General features: G+C 53.6%; 1 protein-coding gene across 2 annotated transcripts in view; it reads left to right on the top strand.

Annotated features, from left to right (window-relative positions):
• Positions 1–20,852, top strand: part of PPFIA4 (PTPRF interacting protein alpha 4) — a 45,770-nt gene extending 24,918 nt beyond the window's left edge. Inside the window, exons 16-30 of one of the 2 annotated variants that reach the window (XM_037497500.2) lie at positions 394–634; positions 1,063–1,098; positions 1,286–1,419; positions 1,692–1,858; positions 3,844–3,937; positions 4,379–4,460; positions 4,956–5,156; positions 5,835–5,897; positions 6,527–6,553; positions 8,483–8,658; positions 12,994–13,091; positions 13,678–13,853; positions 15,942–16,010; positions 19,977–20,151; positions 20,775–20,852. In XM_037497500.2, coding sequence (XP_037353397.1) covers positions 394–634; positions 1,063–1,098; positions 1,286–1,419; positions 1,692–1,858; positions 3,844–3,937; positions 4,379–4,460; positions 4,956–5,156; positions 5,835–5,897; positions 6,527–6,553; positions 8,483–8,658; positions 12,994–13,091; positions 13,678–13,853; positions 15,942–16,010; positions 19,977–20,151; positions 20,775–20,824 — 1,789 coding nt within the window. In that variant the 3' untranslated portion in view covers positions 20,825–20,852. The remainder of the gene's footprint in view (positions 1–393; positions 635–1,062; positions 1,099–1,285; positions 1,420–1,691; positions 1,859–3,843; positions 3,938–4,378; positions 4,461–4,955; positions 5,157–5,834; positions 5,898–6,526; positions 6,554–8,482; positions 8,659–12,993; positions 13,092–13,677; positions 13,854–15,941; positions 16,011–19,976; positions 20,152–20,774) is intronic. The other variant, XM_054690723.1, reaches the window with a different exon arrangement.

Below are 20,852 nucleotides of genomic sequence, written 5' to 3'. Positions count from 1 at the left end.
AACTTCTTCAGTGTTGGCATCAGGTAAAGGCCCTGTGTTTGGGAACTGCTGGCTCAGACCTCTCCTGCCTTGTGTACGCTGGAAACAGGCCAAGGTCACCCTTTTGTTTTTGTTAAGTCAGGAATTCTGACTTCTGGGTTTGTATTCCATACGACGGTTTCTATTTCATTTTCTAAATTGCCAGCTAACAAGAAAGAGAGAAAAATGTTTCTAAGACACTGGAATAGGACCAGCCATGCCCAACAGGCCTTTATGTCCTGGCAATGCCAGAAACAATGGGGTTCAGCTGGGCATTGCCTTCTGCTTGGGGTCATGGGGTGGTGAGCGCAGCCCCTGCCTCCTGCTGGTCCTCACTGGGGTCAATGACTTGGCTTGGTTTTGTTTGCCATCCAGAATGATCCAGGAAGAGAAAGAGTCCACAGAGCTCCGTGCTGAGGAGATCGAGACCCGCGTGACCAGTGGCAGCATGGAGGCCCTGAACCTAACACAACTGCGCAAACGCGGTTCCATCCCCACGTCCCTGACAGCCCTGTCCCTGGCCAGCGCGTCCCCACCGCTCAGCGGCCGCTCGACACCCAAGCTTACCTCCCGCAGTGCTGCCCAGGACCTGGACCGCATGGGGGTCATGACCCTGGTGAGAGTCTTGGGGTTGTCATCACTGGGCTCCACTTTGGGGGGTGACTGCGGGGAGTTGCTGGGGTGTGATAGAGCTCCCCCGCTCTCAGCTGGACTGGACTGCTGCTTCTCAGGATGCGTGGACCCTGGCAGGTCCGGCCACCGTGTCCTCTGGGTTGGGAAAGGGCCTATGTAGTATCTTGCCTGCCCTAGCCTCGGAGAAGCATGGAAAGCTTAAGAAACTCACCCACTGCCCACATCTCTTTTCCAGAGCTAGCCCGATTTATCTTTTCAGGCCAGCTTTTTTTTTCTGCTGTGATATTCTTTGCAGGCCTGTGTGAGATACTGAATCCTATCTTCTCATCCTAAGACCACTGGGCTCCCTTGGGGTTGACTTTTGGGCGTCCATAGCGTGAGTCTGAGCTCGCCCTTCACTCTCTCTTCCAGCCCAGTGACTTAAGGAAGCATAGGAGGAAGCTGCTGGTGAGTTCTGCCTGCGACCCAGGGAGTGACGGGTTAACTCTCCTGGGCCCTGCCCTTGGCTTTTCCCTGGGCCCTTGAGCCTGAGTCTGAACTCAGCGAGGCCCTCAGGGCCTCCTGCCTGTCTGGGCTGGGTCGGCAGGCCCCGGAGCTCTCCCTCTATGCCCTGACAGCTCCACTGTCTGTTCAGTCGCCAGTGTCTCGGGAAGAGAACCGAGAGGATAAAGCCACCATAAAATGTGAGACTTCTCCTCCTTCCTCACCCAGGACGCTGCGGCTAGAGAAGCTTGGCCACCCAGCCCTGAGCCAGGAAGAAGGCAAGAGGTAGGTGAACAGGCACCACTTCGAGTTTCCGTCCCCAAGCTCGCCTTGTCCCTCCCTGCATCTCACGCCTCCAGGGAGTCTGAATGTCTCACTTCTCTCAGAAATGCCATTCGGGGAGGACAGTCCTGGGTCTCCTTTGGGTATCTGCTGATTGTAGTACCCTCCTCCCCCCCAGACCCAGCTGTCTGAGTCCTCCAGAGGTGTGCCCTCCTTCTCTCCCTCCCGTTGTAATTATGTTTCTTCTCACCCCGCCCCCACCTCCCACCCTGTAGTGCTTTGGAAGATCAGGGCAGCAACCCCAGCAGCAGCAACAGCAGCCAGGACTCCTTGCACAAGGGCGCCAAGCGCAAGGGCATCAAGTCATCGCTCGGCCGGCTGTTCGGGAAGAAGGAGAAGGGCAGGCTGATCCAGCTGAGCCGGGATGGAGCCACGGGCCAGGGTCTCTTTCCTCTTCCTAGCCAATGGGTGTGGGTAGGGAGCCGGAAGCGGGAGGGTGTCTGATCCGGCCTCCTCTGCCTGCCTCCCTGGGCCCAGTGGGTGGAAGCCACAGACAGGCAGACGTCAGCTCAGAAGCAAGTTTCTGTTAGCGCTAATCACAGTGGGAAGTAGCCTTAGAGGGGGTCAGCTCTGCCGCTGGGAGTGTGCTAGGAGCGTGGGGAAGCAGACGGATGGCTGTTTACTTGGTTCCCTGCCCAAGGGGTTCCTTTTATATGCAGCGAAAGAGTGGACCTCTGAGCTTTCTTGTGACTTGGAGGTTTTCTGACACACTGTGCATCGGACCTCGGGAGAAAGGTCTGTTCTTCCTTTCGGAGAGTCAGTTCTTGATTAGAACTTATTTCTAGTGCATCTTGCCTGCAGGACTCAAAATATCATAATGCCTAAGTAGGACTTTGTAGACGTTATAGTCAAGTGAGTGTCTGTGCAGGGGCATCTCTTTTACCTATGTGCTAATGCGAAGTTCAAGTTCATGGGTGGCAGGGGTCCTTGGACCGTCCACTTTAGCTGTCTTCCTCTCTCCTCCCCATTCCTTTGTTCTTTCCTCCCTCTTCTCTTTCCTTCATCTATCCAGTCATTTGTTCAATGTTTATTAACTGTTGTAGACAAGCCTTAGTACTGGGTGTTGGGGAGCAGTCCATTCCTTCAAGTCCAGTGTCTAATGAAAAGGGAAAAATAGAGATGATTTCGAAACAATGTCATATGGGCACAGGCCCAGGCTGGGACTGAGTCCTGAGTGCTGGACTGACAGGATTGGCTTCCTCTGCCAGGACTGAACTCCTGGGCTGAAGCTTGAGGGCCAAATAGGAGTTAGCCAAGAGGGAAGGGGCTTATAAGAAAGGCAGGTTCATGGATGTGAGAGTTTTGTGTACAGTTGAGTCTGTTCAGAGAAGGGAAGAGGGGGGGGGGTAGATTTGGGCCCACTGGGCTGGGCACACTCGTCAGGGTCTGCCCTGAAGGGGGTTGAAGCCCCCCCAGGCAGGTACTTCTTGATGCAGGGAAGGAACCTGATCTACCAGAAGAGAGAAACCTTTAAACCCGGATGCATAAACAGCCTTCATCTCCGGAAGGTGTGAATTAGTACAGAGTTAGCTGATAGAAGAGGAGGGGCGGGAGGAGCAGGAGGAGGGAGGAGGAGGAGAAATTGTTGTTGTCAGAAAGGATCTCTGCTCAGGATGTGTGGGGGCCTCAGTTGGAGTGAGGTGGGCCGTCCTGCCCCCAGCCCACTGCTGTGGAGAGTGGGGCCCGCCGCAGAAGGGGGTGCTCGAGCTGAGCAGGCCCTGTCAGTAAGAAAGCGTTATGTGTGATTTCCTGTATTCCCCACACCAGGCTGAAACCAACATGCCTACCAGAGTATCTCGCATGGGTTTCTGGGTTACCTATACCCCCTGCCTCTTGGGCTTGCAGGGAGTGACCAGGCATCAATGAATTCCGCAGGGTTCTGGGACTGGGTCAGGAGATGCCCAGTGGAAGAGGACTGAGCTGTGCGTGTTCCCTTTTGGGGAAGTGAGCACACCCCGAGGAAGGGGCCAGGACACAGCGTGCCCTTTCTGCTCCCCTGACCCAGGCTGATGTGGCCTTCTCTGGGCCTTGTAGCCCACTGGCGTCTGCCCCTGAGTTTGGAGGAGGAATAAGTTCTGTCTAGGATTCTGCTGCCACTCTAGTGGCATGGTGTCGATTCACCAGCTGGCAGATACCTCCTGGGCTGAGGCTCCATGGGGACACTCTCTGGGCTGGGGGTGGCCCACATGATGCCACTCTGGGACCACTTGGATGCAGGAGCATGGAGCAGGGGCTCCAGAAATAATGACTGGGTCTGTCGTGCCCTCTGGGTTGGGGGAGCCTCCTGCTGGTCTGTGCCCAGTGCTGACAAAGGCCAAGGGAACAGGAGCAGAGCGCCCGGCTGACGTGGCATCTCTCTCCTTCTAGTTCTGCTCACCGACTCGGAGCTCAGTCTGCAGGAGCCCATGGTGCCTGCCAAGCTGGGAACCCAGGCAGAGAAGGACCGGCGGCTGAAGAAGAAGTAGGAGCCACAGGCCAGGGTCTACTGGGGGAGCCTAGCCCCCTACCCACTGTCCTTCCCCTGGGCTGCCATGGGACTGAGCTCAGGCAGCCAGAACCCAGTGAGGCCCTACCAGAACTGAGCTGGCCTGGTCCATGTGGACACAGTGTGGTTCTTAGGATGATGGCTCGGGAGAAGGGGACCGGGACGCGGGGAGAGTCTCTGGCAGAGCAGACTGAAGTGTCTGTGTGTCAGCCCAAGTGCAAACAAAGAGCCCCTAGCCCTCTGGGAATGGAGACATGTTTCTGCCCATGTCTTGCTTTAGGCATAGAGCAGAGGTGGCAGTCCCAGGTGGGGGGCAGGGGTGGGGAGGCCAGCCCCAGCACAGCCTGTGGTCCCCGGGAGTAAGCATGGTTGAGAGAGAAGAGCAGACTTTGGGCCTCTTGTCCTTCCTCCTGCCAGGCACCAGCTGCTTGAAGATGCCCGCAGGAAAGGAATGCCCTTTGCCCAGTGGGACGGCCCTACTGTGGTCTCTTGGCTGGAGGTAAGGCTGGCCAAGGGCAGTCCACTCTGGGGCGGGAAGGATGTGCATGTTGAGATGAGGACTCCTCAGGCAAGGGATGGTGTCCCCGGAGCTTTCTCCGTGCGTCTCCCTATGAGTGCATGGGTGCCACGCATAGCACGTAGCCCCTCCTCCCACAGACACCCTCAGTTACTTTGGGGTGCAGAACTGGTATTGCTTGTGGAGGCCTATGGGTAGCTGTTTGCATAAGGCACACTAACTTTTACTGAGCTGTAAGATGCCCACAGGCAGTTCGCTTTTCTGTGGGCTCGCCCCCGGAGCGAATCACTATATTACATTAGGAAAATCCCTTCATCCTCCCAGGCCTCAGATGTCTCATCCAGAAGATGGGAAAGAGGCCTTTGAGGATGGTCCCCTACACAGTTTCGCTGGTCTGCGTTTGCGATTCTGCTCTTGGTGGCAGAGTCCAGGTCTTGGGCAAGGGGCTGAATTACCACCCCTGCCCTCTGTCTGCAGCTCTGGGTGGGGATGCCTGCCTGGTATGTGGCAGCCTGCCGAGCCAACGTTAAGAGCGGCGCCATCATGTCAGCCCTGTCGGACACGGAGATCCAGCGTGAGATTGGCATCAGCAACGCCCTGCACCGGCTCAAGCTCCGACTGGCCATCCAGGAGATGGTGTCCCTCACCAGCCCCTCGGCACCCCCCACCTCCAGGACGGTGAGTGGCCACTCTCTCAGCTGGACATTTTCAGAGACCCCAGTGCGGTGTTCACATCTCTCCTGGGGCTTTGGGGAGATGGTAGCATTGAGTCCTCCCCCAGCCCTCCCATCCCACGGGTACTCCACCTGGGGTCCATGAGGAGTGGCCTTGACTCTAGGAGGCCTAGTTCTGCCTCCTACATACCACCTCTGGGCCCCATCTTCCCATTCTAGTTCTGCCAACGGTTCTCGATCTCTGGGGAAGTTTCTGGAACAGGATTTTTGGGTCTCTATATTGTTGCCAGATTGGAGGAAGCAGAGGGAGTAGGGTACTTGTGAATTGTCCTGATTTTCCAGACTTTTCCTTGTGGACTGCAGACTATACCCTGGTCCCCCAGGGTAAAAGCTTCTATCATAGTTCATCTCTATGACTGGGGTCAGCCCTCATTCCAGATCCACACCATTCATTCATTCAGGAAACATTGGTTGGACACTATCTTGTGCCAGGCAATGTGCTAAGCAGTGTGGGTACAATGATAAAGGAGAGTTGCTTGGAGCTAGACGGTGTGCAGAGTCCTGACCTGGCTTGTGGGAGGACTTGGGAGGGGAGCTTTGTCCTTGTACTTGGGGCTCCCAGCCAGAGAAGGATCCTGGGGACCCGCACAGAAGACCAGCTAGGTTTCCCCTCTGCCTACAGTCTTCCGGGAACGTCTGGGTCACCCATGAAGAGATGGAAACTCTGGCAACATCCACTAAAACAGTGAGTCGGACCCTGGGCCCAGGTCTGGTGTTAGGGCTGGTGAGTCCCACAAGGGGAAGGGGAAGGTGTTGGGGACCCAGAGGGCGCTGCAGGTGATCTAATATGAGGTTGACATCCCTGACGTGTGACTGGGTTCTGTTTTCAGGGTGGAAACTTGATGCCAAAGAAATGAGATGTGGCACAGTTTTTGAGTGTGTGTGTGTGTGTGTGTGTTGGGGGCCTACTCCGGGGATGACAGGCATATCCTAGGCCACGGGTGCGCTGCAGTGAAGATCTGGGCTTGGGGCATGTTGCTCTGCCATGGGCCTGAAACCTCAGTCCCTGTCCCTGAGCTTGACCCTTGATGGAGGAATAGGGAAGGATAGGGAGGCCTGCACCTTGCTGGTTCCCAGCCAAGCTGGGAAGAATGGAAGTGAGGGGTGGCCACCCCTGCATTTGCCCCCCTGTCACTGAAAATGTGGGCACCTGCAACAGCCCGCTGATCTCTTTTACTCATCCCAACAACCTTTCCCTACTCCCCCGCCCAAGTAATGGGCTGTCTGTTCCCTCATCTTATGGGGTCTGGTTGGAGGCTGTCTGGTCCTTGACTTTGCCTGTTTCCCCTGACATGCTGCACTTGTTCCTGCTAGGACAGTGAGGAGGGCAGCTGGGCTCAGGTAAGACCCCTCCTTGTTCAGAACCAACTCTCAGGAGTTCAGGACAGTATTCTCCCCGCAGTTTTGCTGCCTGCAGACTTTTTGTGTCTGTTTGTGTCCCTCTTCCATGAAGAGCCATAGACACAGGTTCCTTCCTCCTCCTGCAGACCCTTCCCTCCATTACCCTTTTGCTACTTGTTCTGGTTTCTCAGGGTGGCAGGTGGGGAGCGCTACTCGGGCTGTGCCCCCAGCAGGTCTACCTCTTTCCTTCAGCTTGTCTCTTTTCCCAAGAACGATGAGCCTTAATTTGGTGTTAATCCTCTTCTTTTCTGGGTCCTTGGGGACACCCCTGGTGCACCGAGCAAAGGTCTTTCATTCATTCATTTATTTAGTGAGCAAATATTTATCGAGTGTCTACTAGGTATTGGGCATTTCTAGCTCTCTGGATACAGTAGTGAACAAACTAAGCCCTCCTGGGTCTTGTGTTCTAGGGGAGAGACAGCTGGTAAACAAATGGACAGATAAATGGCCAGTGTGTCAGGTAGCAGGGAGCTGCGCTGTTGATGCCTAACAGGGAGAGGCGTATCCGCAGGAGATGAGACAAATCAGCTGTGGTGTCGTCACACAGTCAAACCCTATTCAGCACAGGAAGTGGATGAATCTTAGAAATACAATGTGAAGTGAAAGAGGCAAGTCCCAAAGACTCATAGAATTCTATACTAAAACTCAAAAAAAAAAAAAAAAGCAAGCAAAGTTAACAATATATGGTGTTAAAGAAATATACATTGTAATTGTAAAAAATGCTAAAGATCTTTTTTTAAAAGATTTATTTGTTTACACTTGCAAGAGCTGGGGTACAGGCCAGAGATGCGGGGGTCGGGGGGCGGTTTGAGAGGATTCACCAGAGACAGAAAGGGGAACAAAACAGGCAGACTGACTGTACACTGCTGAGTACACTGCTGAGAGGAGCCGCGGGTGAGACAGGAGAGGTCTGCTGCGCCATGTGGGTTGTTCCCTGGCCGGGGTTCGAAATCATCCTGTAGAGGCTGTGGATTGCTTCATAGTGCAGTGCTTAACTCCTTGCACCACTAGGGACACCCTGCTAAAATATTTTTTTTTTTTTTTATAGAGGCATGTTTTATTTATTTATTTGTTTGTTTGTTTTGTTTATACAAGCACTGGGTACAGTCAGAAGCACGGGAGGGTGAGAGAATTCACCAGAGCCAGAGCGGGGAGCAGAGCAGGCAGAAGGACCGAAGTACACTGCTGAGGGGAGCAGCGGGCGGCAGGAGAGGTCTGCGCGCCATGTGGGACCCTCCTCTGGTGGCCGGGGAGCAGCCGGGGATCGAACCGGCGCTGCAGAGGCCGCGGGCAGCTTCGCAACCCAGTGCTCAACCGCTGCGCCACCGGGGAGGCCCCTGCTAAAATATTTTTAATGGCATGATGGAAAACTCAGCGTAGTGGTTCCCCTGGGGGGAGCATGTGTGTGGAGGCAGAACACACTTCTTTATGTTTTTGCCTTTGGACACTGCCCAGTGCCCCGCGGACGGTGAGGCCGGTGTCTCAAGTGAGACTGGCTTCCTCTGCTGCTCTTCAGGTCCTCTGTAATGAAGCCTGTCCCCTGGGCTCAGCGGGCTTGAGGCTGACAAAATCAGAAAGGCGAGGCTGCTGGGCGACAACACACATGCTTTCAAGAGCCGACAGGAGGATTTCAGATTATCTGCTGCCTGGATAGTGGCTTCTGTTCATTAGTGTAGATAATTGATATGTGAGTGGAACCATATCATTTCAGGGCATTGAGAAGTTCCATTTAAAATCCCCACCTCCCACTGCTACCAGCCCCTTGGTGAAAATAAGCTGAAATTTGATTGACCTGCCATGGAAGATGGAGCTGTGCCCTGCTGGCACAGCCTTCTTCCCCCCACAGCTTCCGCTGTCTCATTCCTGCAGACCCTAGCCTACGGAGACATGAACCACGAGTGGATCGGGAACGAGTGGCTTCCCAGCCTGGGGCTCCCCCAGTACCGCAGCTACTTCATGGAGTGCCTGGTGGACGCGCGCATGCTCGACCATCTGACCAAGAAGGACCTGCGGGTGCACCTGAAGATGGTGGACAGCTTCCACCGGTGAGCGCAGCGGGGGCCCGGTCCGGCACACAGTAGAGGCACCCACCTCTGTCCATGGCCAGGTCTGGGGGTAACAGTCACCCTCTTGGGAAAGCTGAGTCCTCATTTCATCTGCAATTTTTTTTTTTAAACAAAGATTTTAATGTAGTTGATTTTATGAAATTTCTCTTTTATAGATTTTATGTAGTTTTTTTTAAAGATTTATTTTTATTTATACATACAAGAGCTGGGGTACAGGCCAGAGGTGTGGGGCCTGAGAGGATTTAACAGAGACAGAGCGGGGAACAGAACAGGCAGACTGACCGAAGTACACTGCTGAGGGGAGCAGCAGGCCAGTCAGGAGAGGTCTGCTGCGCATGTGGGTTGCTCCCTGGCCGGCTGAGGATCGAACTTGTACTGCAGAGGTTGCGGATTGCTTCATAGGTTGCGTCTTAACCCCTTGCACTACCAGGGAGGCCCTCATCTGCAATTTGAGGATTTGATGCTTTCGCCTCCAACCTTTGCGATACAAAGTCATTTCTTTTAGCCTCACTTTCTTGGAAACTTGCTCCCAGGTCTGAATTTCATTACTTATTGCCTTTGCCCTGAGAAGACTCAAACTCAACCCACAGTCAGATTTAGGGGTCTGATTTCTCCAAGTTGAGAGGAAAGTTCTTTCTGGACACCTGCCATGCCGTTACCCCAGATCCGGGCCCCTCAGTGTTGAATCCACGTCCATTTGCACAGGATGTCATCCAGTCCTCCTCCTCCCGCTGAAAAGATTTTCTGTTAAAGTGTAGCACAGTCCCCAACTGGCAGGCCGTGGGCAGAATTTGGCCCACTGATGTGTTTTGTTTGGCCCAGACAGTATTTAAAAATTGTGATCAGTTGCCAGTATTTAAACACTAGGAAATTTTGCACAAAATTCTGGATGTCTGGCTTCTCTTGAAGAGTTGAAAGCTCTGTTGACATATTCTAGCATGAGACAGGCAGCTGGAGCTGGATGGCGGCAGCCCCCAAGCCGGGTGGTGTCCCCAGGCTCTCCCACCTCCTCCTACCTGCTCGGCTCATTCCGTTAACCCAGTAGGCATTTGGGTTTGAGCGCAAGGTGGGTGGTAATGGTTCTGGCAGATCTTAGGAAGTCCCTTTTAACATCCAATTTCAAGTCGCATAGGCTGCTATTTGAGCCAGGTCTTTTGCCTTGAGTGGATAATGGGACAGAGGTGGGAGCTGGGGTGAGGCTGCAGTGTGGCATTTAAGGTTCTCTGGGGCTTTGCGGCTGTCCCCTGGTCTCTCCAGACACAAATCACACGGGTGTGCTGGGTATAAATGACTGCCCAGTCATTCCTTAAAGATGTCAATCTGAATAGATCCAACTAGCCAGAGTCGTCCAGGGACGACAGGTCCCGAGTCCAGTTCTCTTGCCCCGGCACAGCAGAGCCTTTTGCTCTGGGACTCCCAGCTGTGTCCTCCCTCCCCACTGGGCTGAAAGGGAATCTTTTGTCTTTGTTGGGGAGGCTGCAGGCTGAGCTGCACCTGTTCCCTCCCTGGTGACTGACAGGGTTGGTGAGAGCCGGGATGAACCAGGCTGCTGGGGGACCAGTCGGCCTGGCCCCACCCAGCTTTATGAAAATCCCCCCTTGACCCTCTGCCCAAGCCCAGGAGGGACTCCCAGCTGCACAAATGGTTCCAGAGTCAACTCTGAATTTTGATGACTTCAGAGTTTCTAAAGCTTCTCCACATTCCTTTCCTCAACTATATAAAAACCTGCTTTTATTCCACTTGACATTTCCTAAGTATGTTCTTAGGTCTGTAAACATTTTTAAAAATTATATTTTTGTGACAAGTAAGGCCTATCTTAAAAAAAAATTATTTACAGGGCCTCCCTGGTGGTGCAAGGGGTTAAGCACTGCACTAAGAAGCAATCCGCAGCCTCTGCAGCACGAGTTTGATCCCCGGCCAGGGAGCAACCCACATGGCGCAGCAGACCTCTCCTGTCTCGCCCGCTGCTCCCCTCAGCAGTGTATTTCAGTCAGTCTGCCTGTTCTGTTCCCCACTCTGTCTCTGGTGAATCCTTTCATCCCCCTCATCTCTGGCCTGTACCCCAGCCAGCTCTTGTATGCATAAATAAATAAATTAAAAAAATAATTTACAGAGAGGGAAACCCACCCAATAGAGGTCAGGTGCCAACCAGGAATGTACAGAATGAGCCAACATCCTTCCTTCTTGACACCTAGCTCGGAGCTCTTTCCCTAGAACAACATTTTGTCGAGCAGGTTCTCCTTGAGCGTCTCCTGTTTCATGGGAGAACAAGCACACTCAACAATCAGAAATGTCCTCCTAGTAGCGGCGCCCTTGCTGAGTGCCCATGATGTTCCAGGGGCTGGGCTGTGCCCTTCCATGCAGTATCACTTTTAATGCTCACAGCAGCTCTCAAGAGAGGTAGGACTCAGCTCATTTAGGCTGAGTGCCACCCAGCAGGACGGTGGCAGAGCCTTATTCAAACCCAGCTTGATCTGACTTAAAGGCCTTTATATTGTGGCTGTGCTGTGCGACAGCTTTGAAAGTTACAGGAACCGGACTGACAAGTATAATAAGTGAGATTGAGACTAGACAGAAGGCATTTCCAGGAAGCAGGTAGTGTGTCTTCCTGCCCTCTGAAGGGACCAAGGCTTAAGCCTGTGGCTTGAGCAGTGAGTGGGTACCTGCAGACCCAGGAAAGTGGGTGTCTGGTGTACTGGTGGTGTCTGCCCTAGGAGGGACTGTTGTAGGCAGAAGGGCTATCTGGTTGGACTCAGGGAAGAAAAGGAGGAAATGATCTGCATGGTTTAATTCTTTCTTTTTAAAAAAGATTTATTTATTTATGCATACAAGAACTGGGGTATAGGCCAGAAGTGTGGGGATTGAGAGGATTCACCAGAGACAGAGCAAGAAACAGAACAGGTGGATCGACTGAAATACACTGCTGAGGGGAGCAGCGGGCGAGACAGGAGAGGTCTGCTGCACCATGTGGGTCACCTCCCTGGCCAGGGATCGAATTTGTGCTGCAGTAGTTTCTGATAGCTTCATAGTGCTGACGCTTAACCCCTTGCGCCACCAGGGAGACCCCCTGCACGTTTTAATCTTACAAAGCAATGGCTTCAACAATAGAGTGGAAAGTAGTTAGAGTTGGAGGAAACTTGTGTTCTTCCCATGACAAAACCCAAAGAGCCTGAGTGACAGTGTAATGTCCAAGGTGAGGAGAAAGTGCCCAACGGGAATAAGCTGCCTGGAGACCTTGTGAATTCCCTATCCCCAGAGGTGATCGGGCACAAGTGTTCACAGTTCTTGGAAGGGTGAGACAGAGGTGTCTCCTGCAGTTGGCCTCTGGGGTCCCTTCTAACCTACAGTCTGTGCTTCTGGCTTATTTACAGCATCCTGACTATGCCCTAGTGCTGTTTAAGTATTTTTAGTACTTTATGTGAATTATGTCGATTTTGTGCCAGGCTCTATTCTAGGGCTTTGAGATAGATCCGGAACAAAACATGCCTGCCCTCATGACAAAACTTCCTGCCCTTATGGTGCTTGCTTTCTAACTGGGACAATAATGTGTCATATGTTAATGAATAAAAAAATACCAGGGAAAAAAATTAGGCCAGGGTAAGGGTGATAGGGAGTGTGGGCTGGGAGTGGTGATGCTGTGGTTTTAAGTCAGGCAGGCAAGGTGACTATTGAACTGACAAGGTGACATTTGAGCTGAGTCTTGAAGGAGACACAGGGCACTTCAGCAGACTTCGAAGAAGGATCCAGGCAGAGGGGGCAGCCATCCAGGCAAAGGGGGCAGCCTGTGCAAAGGCCCTGAGGCATGTTGCCTGTGCCTGCTGTGTTTGAAGAACAGCAAGGGGAGGCCGGTGTGGCTGCCGCAGGAAGAGGGGAGGAGAGTAGTTGCCGCATAGGTCAGGCAGGCAAGGGGCAGATCACGAAACATTTTGTAGACCACTGTGAAGTCTCTGAGTGGCATGGGGATAACATCTTGGATACTAAATAAGGATTCATTTCATGTTTTTGCTTTTTCTTTGACTTGCAAGTAGTAAAAGTCTTTGTATTCCAGCACCTGGAGACAAAGGACATGCTGCTTTCATTCAAAGAACTTTGTATTCGCCAATTAGGTCCATGCCCTGGCCAGCGGAAGGACGTGGAGAAGGCAGAGAGGGAAGCAGCCATGGAGTGGGTTATGTGCAAGCTGGGGGATGGGGAGGGGAGGGACAGGCGCTGGGTGGTGCTCTCTGCTGGAGGATGTAGGGGGACATGCTGGACGTGGGCTGAAGTGGTGGGAATGTGGCCCCGCTGAGGCTCAAGGGGCCCGTGTGCCTGCAGATCCAGTCTTCAGTATGGTATTATGTGTCTGAAGAGGCTGAATTATGACCGGAAGGAACTAGAGAAGAGGCGGGAGGACAGCCAGCATGAGATCAAGGGTAAGCTTGTTGGGCTCAGTGGAGCCTCCTCTAAAGGGTGTGGGAGCTATCTTGGGGAAGCAGGGCTGGCTTACTGACCCCACCATAGGCAGCTTCCAGCCTGATGAGGGCGATGTCACCATCTGGGGAGAAGAAAGAGCCCCTGCCCAGAAGAAACACTCCCACCCCCACCCCAGACAGTGGACACCCACTGGACAAATGCGCTGAATCTTGGGGACAGCTCTAGACGGGTGTGAGCCCATGCCCCCGCATTCGGGATCTGAGTGAAGTTGGGCAGGAAAGAGGGGGCCAATCTCAGAAAAGACCTTTCGGTGGGAGGAATAAGAGGGCCTTCTAGCCTGGGTAGGGGGTGGTCTGTGCAAGGGCTTGGGGAGAAAGTGGGAGCCTGCTGACTGGACCCTGAGTCCTGCGGGCTCGCAAGGATAGAATGGGGTAGTGCTGGTTTTCCAGGCACCCAGGTGCCAGGGAGAGGCATGTAAAGTTGGGAGCCTGAGGGCAGGGTCTAGGGCCTTGGAGTTCCACTTTTGTCCTTGGAGGGGCCTTGGTCCAACCTGTCTTTTCATATCCTTTCCCCCCCATCCTCCAGATGTGCTTGTCTGGACCAACGACCAGGTGGTTAACTGGGTCCAGTCCATTGGGCTTCGGGACTACGCTGGAAATCTGCACGAGAGCGGTGTGCATGGGGCCCTACTGGCCCTGGACGAGAACTTTGACCACAACACACTGGCCCTGGTGCTCCAGATCCCCACGCAGAACACCCAGGTGGGTGCCCCTGCCATCCGTCCGTGACCGGCTCTCGCCAGCATGTGTGCCACATGCCCAGGCTTAGGGGTCTGTGGGAGGGAATTACCTCCTGGGGGTCCCTGTGCATAGCCAGGTTCCCTAGGGAAAAAGTGCCCTTCACATAAGGAACATACCTAGCACCTCGCCCAGGCCTGAGACTCTTAAACTCCTCTTCTGTCTTCCCCAACCCTCTCTTGGTAGCTAAAACTCTGTGCCTACCTGTCCCTCAAGGTCTTTTCCTGATCTGACATTTCTTGAAGGACAACTGACCCTGGGGTCCAAAGAAGCCAGAGAGCATGTCTCTCCTCTGTCTCACCCCTAGGGATCTGCTCCTGGGTCTCCTGGCTTAAGAAAGCTAAATATACCAAATCACACAGCCAGGGCCTCTCCAGCCGGGTCTTTGTCTCCCTGTCAGCAGCTCAAAAGATCAGACATCGCCTTAAATTACATTTCATAATTGTTATGGAGTTGCCCTCCAAGAATATATCTAAATTCTCTTGAACCTATTTATATGTTTGGCCTTTCTCACTTCCTGTGGGTAATGGACTCTAGAAGTCCTGCTACCTGGTGTAAGCACTTCCTGATTCTATTTGTCCCAAATGTGCCCCGCGGGCCTCTCCCTGGGGACAGGCGCTACCTCGACATAATCTTCTAGACTTGGTAAGGATGTTGTGCTTGACCAATTCTCACTTTTGTGATTTCATAAACTCTGATTGTGTTGCCTCTGGGCTCCAGCCTTTGTCTTTCCAGATGGGGTGGTCTTAATTCTTTTAGCCTTTCCTCATATAGACGGGCCTCCAGCCCCTGATCACTTTAGCTGCCCTTGTCTGGACTGTTTGCAGCTGTCAGGTCTCTTTTGAAATTCAGCCACCAGAGCTGCGGAGCTATTCCGGGAGCAGATGCGTTTTGGCTTGTGAGAGGGCAGAGCTGTGTTGTCTCAAAATTCTGGGTGGCATGTTGGCCTTTTGGGGTTGATCGCAGCAGACAGGGTGAGTGTGACCTATAGGCTCCCTGCAGTGAGCCCCCTGACTAATCAGATGGCTAGCACAGATCCTTGGGCTCTAAGAAGAGCCTGCCTTACCCCCCAGGCATTTCCCATACTTGCCCACCTCCAGCCTCACCTGCTGGCTCCTTGCTCGCTCACAGCTTTGAGATGTCTCTGAAGTTTAAGCATCATCTTCACCTTTCGCTACCAAGGGGAGTGGTGTCTGCATTGCTAACAATTTACTGGGCTGCTCTTTTCTGATGATTGATAAGAATGATCCATTTCCAGGACTGACACGGGCTGTCCTTATGGAGGTTTTCTCCACCCACAAATGTGCTTCGTTTTCTGCCTTGTGTTTTTCCTATCTTAATACCATCCAGTGTCTGTGGCTTGTGGGCCATCTACAAGCAGCAGCAGAAACACTGCTATTATCTTCTAACCTTTCTCACTTGGCTGCACATTCTTAGCTTCACCATTAGGGGAAGGGGACCTGACGCGGGTGGGATGGATCCATTAAAATTGGTTAAAATTATCTGGTGGCGGTTTTGAAAATTTTGCTGTTTCTGGCATTTCTCAAATCCCCTACAGAGTTCAATTCCCAAGAGGCCCAGAGAAGGTCTCCATGTACACATTCAACCCAGGGGCCACCACCATCCACCACTGAGCCATCTTCCTAAGTTAAAATTTTGACGTGAACCTTATGTTTGCATCAGTTGAATTAAGTTAAATCCTTATTACCCATGGCCCACTAGTATATATACCCCTCTAGGCAGGCAAGAAGGCAAGATTTTCCCTTATAGACAAAATGTCTTTTCCCTCCAGTAGGTGAAGCCTGTCCACCCATGTGTCCTGTGATCCCACTTTTAAAAAAGGGATAGTTTTCTAATTTTCTCCATTTGAAAGACTCATGAGTCTTTACTTCTAGGAGGACTCTAAAGTTCACCTGAAGGAGCAGTGTCAGGGCTAATATTAGGGCTCAATGCACTGAGAACCCCAACTGCTCTTGGACCCTAGGGCGCAGGGGAGAGGTGGCATAGAAGTCACTAATGCCCGCCCCCTCCCTCTCTCCCTGTGGACTCCAGGCACGCCAGGTGATGGAGAGAGAGTTCAACAACCTGCTGGCTCTGGGCACCGACCGGAAGCTGGATGATGTGAGTCATTGCTGTGAATTGGGGACTTTGGGGTTTGTTCACTGTTGGTTCACTGGGTTATTGTTCATGAGTTCTGCTTTGCCTGGGCTGGCAATTGGTGGATTTGCCTGAAGTGGAGAGCCAAGGGATATGTGTGATGTTAGGGCATTGGGGTGTCCAGGCCCAGCAACGGCCATGGAAGTCACTAGAAACTCTTGCCTTGTAAGAAAAGCTGAAGGCTCCTATATATTCTCCCTCCGGCATCTTCCAGGACTGTGGCCCCCCGCCCCAACCATGCAGGGTCAGAGGTTTCCCCCAAAGGTTATCTCTTTGGATCTTAGCATTTTCTTCATGTCTCAGACCCCAGCTCTTCAGTGTCATCAGCTCAGCTTACCTGCAGCCTGCTCAATCACATCCCCAGCCCTCCTAGAGCTGTGAGGTTGCACAGTGACAGCATATGACAGGTGACAGCCTATGACTGGTCTGCTGTCTTGTTCCTCAGCCATTTGACACAGCTAAACACACGGCTCAATTTTCGATCAGCCTGGCTTCCTCCCCAGTTTCACTCTGTGTCTGCATAACAAGTTAAAGTTATGCATAGCAAGTTAAAGTTCCCCCCTCTACCCTCCAGGTACCCTCCATTTGCCTTTGGAGCAAATGGGTAGGCCTCCCCTTGAGTTCAGACTGAATCCTGTCTGGGACGACGCAGACATCCTGAGTTCCGTACTCCCGTTAGAGATGCCTGCCAAATGCACCTGTTTCCTGAGACCCCGCCTTGCCCCGCCTCCTCCTCCTCCCTCCTCCCTGCTCCCTTTCCTATTATCGACCTTGCCTGCCCTTGCCTGTCCGGTCTGCCGTAGCTGTGCCTTGGCTCCAAACAAGTTAAAAACGAGCCTAGACAGTTTATTTTTAGCTTCTCCATCTTCAGTCAGATCATTGTTTCCGATCTCCATTTTCTGGGTAGCTCTCTTTTCACCACCACCCCTGCCCCCACTGATTCCTCTGTGTAGTCCCCTGGGTCTCCTTGTGGGACCCCATTCATGGGTGCCTTCTTTGTTGGGTTGAGCCGGACCCAAACCCACCTTTGTAGAATAACTGCTGTGCCTCGGTGGATGGGACATGCTCAGGAATACACTGAATTTGTGGAAGAGCTTTGGCTTCACAGAAGTACCTTGACATTTGGCGTGAGAATATTCCAATCAAGGAGATAAACTGCTAGTGCCCACCCCACCCCCCAGCTGTCCCCACTCTCAGAGGTCCTAGTGTTCTCCCTGTCCCTGTGACAAAGGACCCTGCTACTTGCTCCTCTCATACCTAGGATCTTAGCTTTCTCATGCTGTCTGGAGAAATGACTCCCGTGTATTTCAGTACCCTGCTTTCTAATGTGCAAGGTTATTTATTCCTTCAATCCTAACCAATGTATTCTTTTTTTAAAATTTATTTTTGTTACTGAAATACCATTATTTTACATCCTTGCCAGTGTTTTGACAGTATAAGATTCTCCCTTCACCACAGAACTCCCATGACCAAAGCACCCATAATCCATAGTCCATTGTGCCCCCCACCCTGTCCCCCCATTTTCCCCTCCCCACTCGGAAAGCCACAGATCTATGGTCAGCTTTCAAGGGTTGGTTTTATTTTTTTTTTTTTTTTTTTTTTTTTTTATAGAGGCATGTTTTTCTTTCTTTGTTTTTGTTTATACATGCACTGGGTACAGTCAGAAGCGCGGGAGGGTGAGAGAATTCACCAGAGCCAGAGCAGAGAGCAGAGCAGGCAGAAGGACCGAAGTACACTGCTGAGGGGAGCAGCGGGCGGCAGGAGAGGTCTGCGCGCCATGTGGGACCCTCCTCCGGTGGCCAGGGAGCAGCCGGGGATCGAACCGGCGCCGCAGAGGCTGTGGGCAGCTTCGCAACCCAGCGCTCAACCGCTGCGCCACCGGGGAGGCCCCTCAAGGGTTGGTTTTAAAGTTTGTATTTGTCTGATCCTTTGGTTTCTCCATATTTGATCTCTACGTGACAATATCTGGTATTTCTCTCTCTTCTTCCTTCTGTGTTGCTGCATATGGCATGACTTTGTCTTTTTTGATTGCAGAGTAGTAGTCCATCGTTCTTTGAATATGGTAGTGGATGGAGACATCCCTCTCACTGTATTCCGACTGTCCTCATGGGTAACAGGTTATGAGCTCACCTTACAGATGAGGGTACCTCATAGGGGTGACGTGCCTGCTGTCCTAGGTTCTGTGTGGCATAGCAGGACTGGAGCAAATGTGTGTCTGACCTGCTGTCTACCCTGTATCCCCTCCCACTGCCTCCTGGAAGCACATGGGCTGCCTAGCCACTCAGACTTCAGATATGGGGTGGAGTTATCGAGCAGGTGACGTCATCTTGGCAGTGCTATGGGACATGTGACGTACTAGGTGTGGGGCTCGAGGACCTGTTCTTGTAAAGAAGCTTAAAGGAGAAGGCTAGGTGCGAGGAATACGATGAAATTTGGTGATGGGGGCGGTGGGGGACGTCTGGGATTGAAGGTTGGCTTCTTGCCCCACCTCCTAGCACATCCACAGTGACCTGAGCTGTCTCTTGCACCTCTTCTCTCTGCCCGTTCTGCTTCCCAGTTTCCTTTCTCAGGCTTCAAGGTCCTAGAGGGCTGCATCCAATTCTCCCTGGTTGGAAAGCAGGACTCATGGGAAACAGGAAGGAGGGGACATGAACATCTGATTATTAGAGGAGAAATACAGAAGCAAATCCTTAGGTTTGGCTGAAGGTGGAAATGGGGGGCGGGGTGCATGGGCTAGGTTAATGACAGGATCCCAGGGAGGGCAGCACTGAGGACAGTTCCTGCTTCACTCAGGGGTGGGAAGTCTTACAGGCTTCATTTAACACATGCTTGCCTAGTTCCCCCAGTGTCCCCAGGCACTACTCAGGGACTGGGGTGACATTGATTGGTACAAAAAGGATCACAGTGTCTGTCTGTGGAGCCTAGAATGTGAAAGGGAGGGGAAGGGAAGAGGAAGTAGGAATGGGGGGCTAATGAAATAATCTCATAAATACATGTAAAAATGCTACTCTTACAAGTAAGGCCCATGGTACTAAGAATTGATGGGAGCGTTTACCCTCCTGGGTACACAAGCAGCTGGCCTGGGATTGGGGCTCGAAGGGGTGGTTGAGGAGAGAACTGGTGGGTGGTGGCTCACTCCTGCCTGGAGCCCTCTGCCTGCACCAGCTCCAAGAACATGGGGGCGGATGGACATTAGGCATGACTGCCAGAAGGGCTGCGGATGTTCTGAAGAAAGCTCGTGTACAGGGGCAGCCTGTGGGGTGATGGCCCCCGTACCCTATGGCTGAGCTGTTGATTTTGGAGACTTGGCTGACAGATGGCAGGGGGATGCCCACCATGTGCCATGGAGGAGTCTGCCTCTGACTGGCTATCTGCTGATCCCGTTAGGGGTAGGCCTTGGAAACAGGTAGATCAGATGATGATTCTGTTTTAAATAAGGAAACTAAAGCTTAGAGCTCTTGATTTGCATGGGGTCTCAGAGCTAGAAAAATGGAAGCCAGGTCTTCTGACTCCTGACCCAGTGCTCTTCGGGCATCCTGGGGCTTCAGCAGGACTCAGGCCCCATGGGCAGGAGGGGTGGGGGGGCACTGGCCAGTGACCACTTCCACCGATGAAGCTGAGAAGAGGTCAGTGGCCATCCGAAGCCCACTTTGGGCAGGGAAACAGAGCTCAGCTGTAAGTGACGATAGATGCCACCAGAGGGGGCCCCATCCCACCTACAGACGGAGTTGGCTGCGCGTGAGGCCAGAGAAGTCATCTCTTTCAGCTTGACTCATTTTACAGGCAGAACAACTGAGGCCCAGAAAAGGCACGCGATCTTGCAACCTTCTTTCTAAAGGGATGGGGTGGTAACCCCCAGGCCCAGTCAGGACTGCCCTCCCTCCAGGCCAGGCGTGGGGGTGGTCATCCCAAGCTGTCCTCTCCGTGCAGGGGGAGGAGAAGGTGTTCCGCCGTGCGCCCTCCTGGAGGAAACGCTTCCGGCCGCGGGACCCCCACGGAGGCATGCTCAGCGCCTCGGCGGAGACGCTCCCGGCAGGCTTCCGCGTGTCAAGCCTGGGGCCCCTGCAGCCTCCCCCGACCCCTCCAAAGAAGATCATGCCGGAAGGTGAGTGACAGGCTGGCTGGGCCTGGTCTGGGCGGCGACCTGCGCCAGGGACCAGCCGGAGCCTGAGTCCTGCGGGGGCAGCCGGCAGCCGGGCTCGGGGGCGGGCGGGCGCTGGCGGTCCGCGGCCCGCGGCCGGAGCCTGGGCGCCCCGCTGCACTAACGCTGCCATGGCCGGCGCGGCCTGCAGGCCCCGAGCGTGCGCGCACTAACCCGCGCTCTGTGTGTTCTCCCGCGGCTGCCGATCCTCCCAGCCGGGACGGCGGGGGCGCAGAGACTGGAGACCTCCACGGTTCGGACTTACTCCTGCTGACCCCCCTCCCGCCCCGGGTCTGACGGGGTGTGCCCGTGGCTCGGGGTAAGTGGGCCAGGCCCCGGGGCGCGGGCGCTCTGCTGCCGCCTCGGCGCACGCCTCCCCACGCTGGCTGGCCCTGCCGCTCGCGTCCTGCTCGCTGGCTGCCGGCTTGCCCTTCCCGCTTCCTCCGACCTGGGGCCTGGGACGCTTTGCACTGGCTAGCACCCCCCCCCCCCCCCCCCCCCCCGCACACACCTTGCAAACCGCTCTTCCAGGGACTGAGTCCCAACTCACAGCGCGATGCCTGTCTGTCTGTCTCTCTGTCCCTCAGCTCACTCCCACTATCTCTACGGACACATGCTCTCCGCCTTCCGGGACTAGCCCTGGCCCAGGCCGGCTTCCTCCTCCT

Source organism: Talpa occidentalis, unplaced genomic scaffold, assembly GCF_014898055.3.
Source record: "Talpa occidentalis isolate TD23 unplaced genomic scaffold, MPIMG_talOcc4v2.1 talOcc4.8, whole genome shotgun sequence".
In the NCBI taxonomy this organism is placed as follows: Eukaryota; Metazoa; Chordata; class Mammalia; order Eulipotyphla; family Talpidae; genus Talpa; species Talpa occidentalis.
This window is presented reverse-complemented; position numbering and strand designations above follow the sequence as displayed.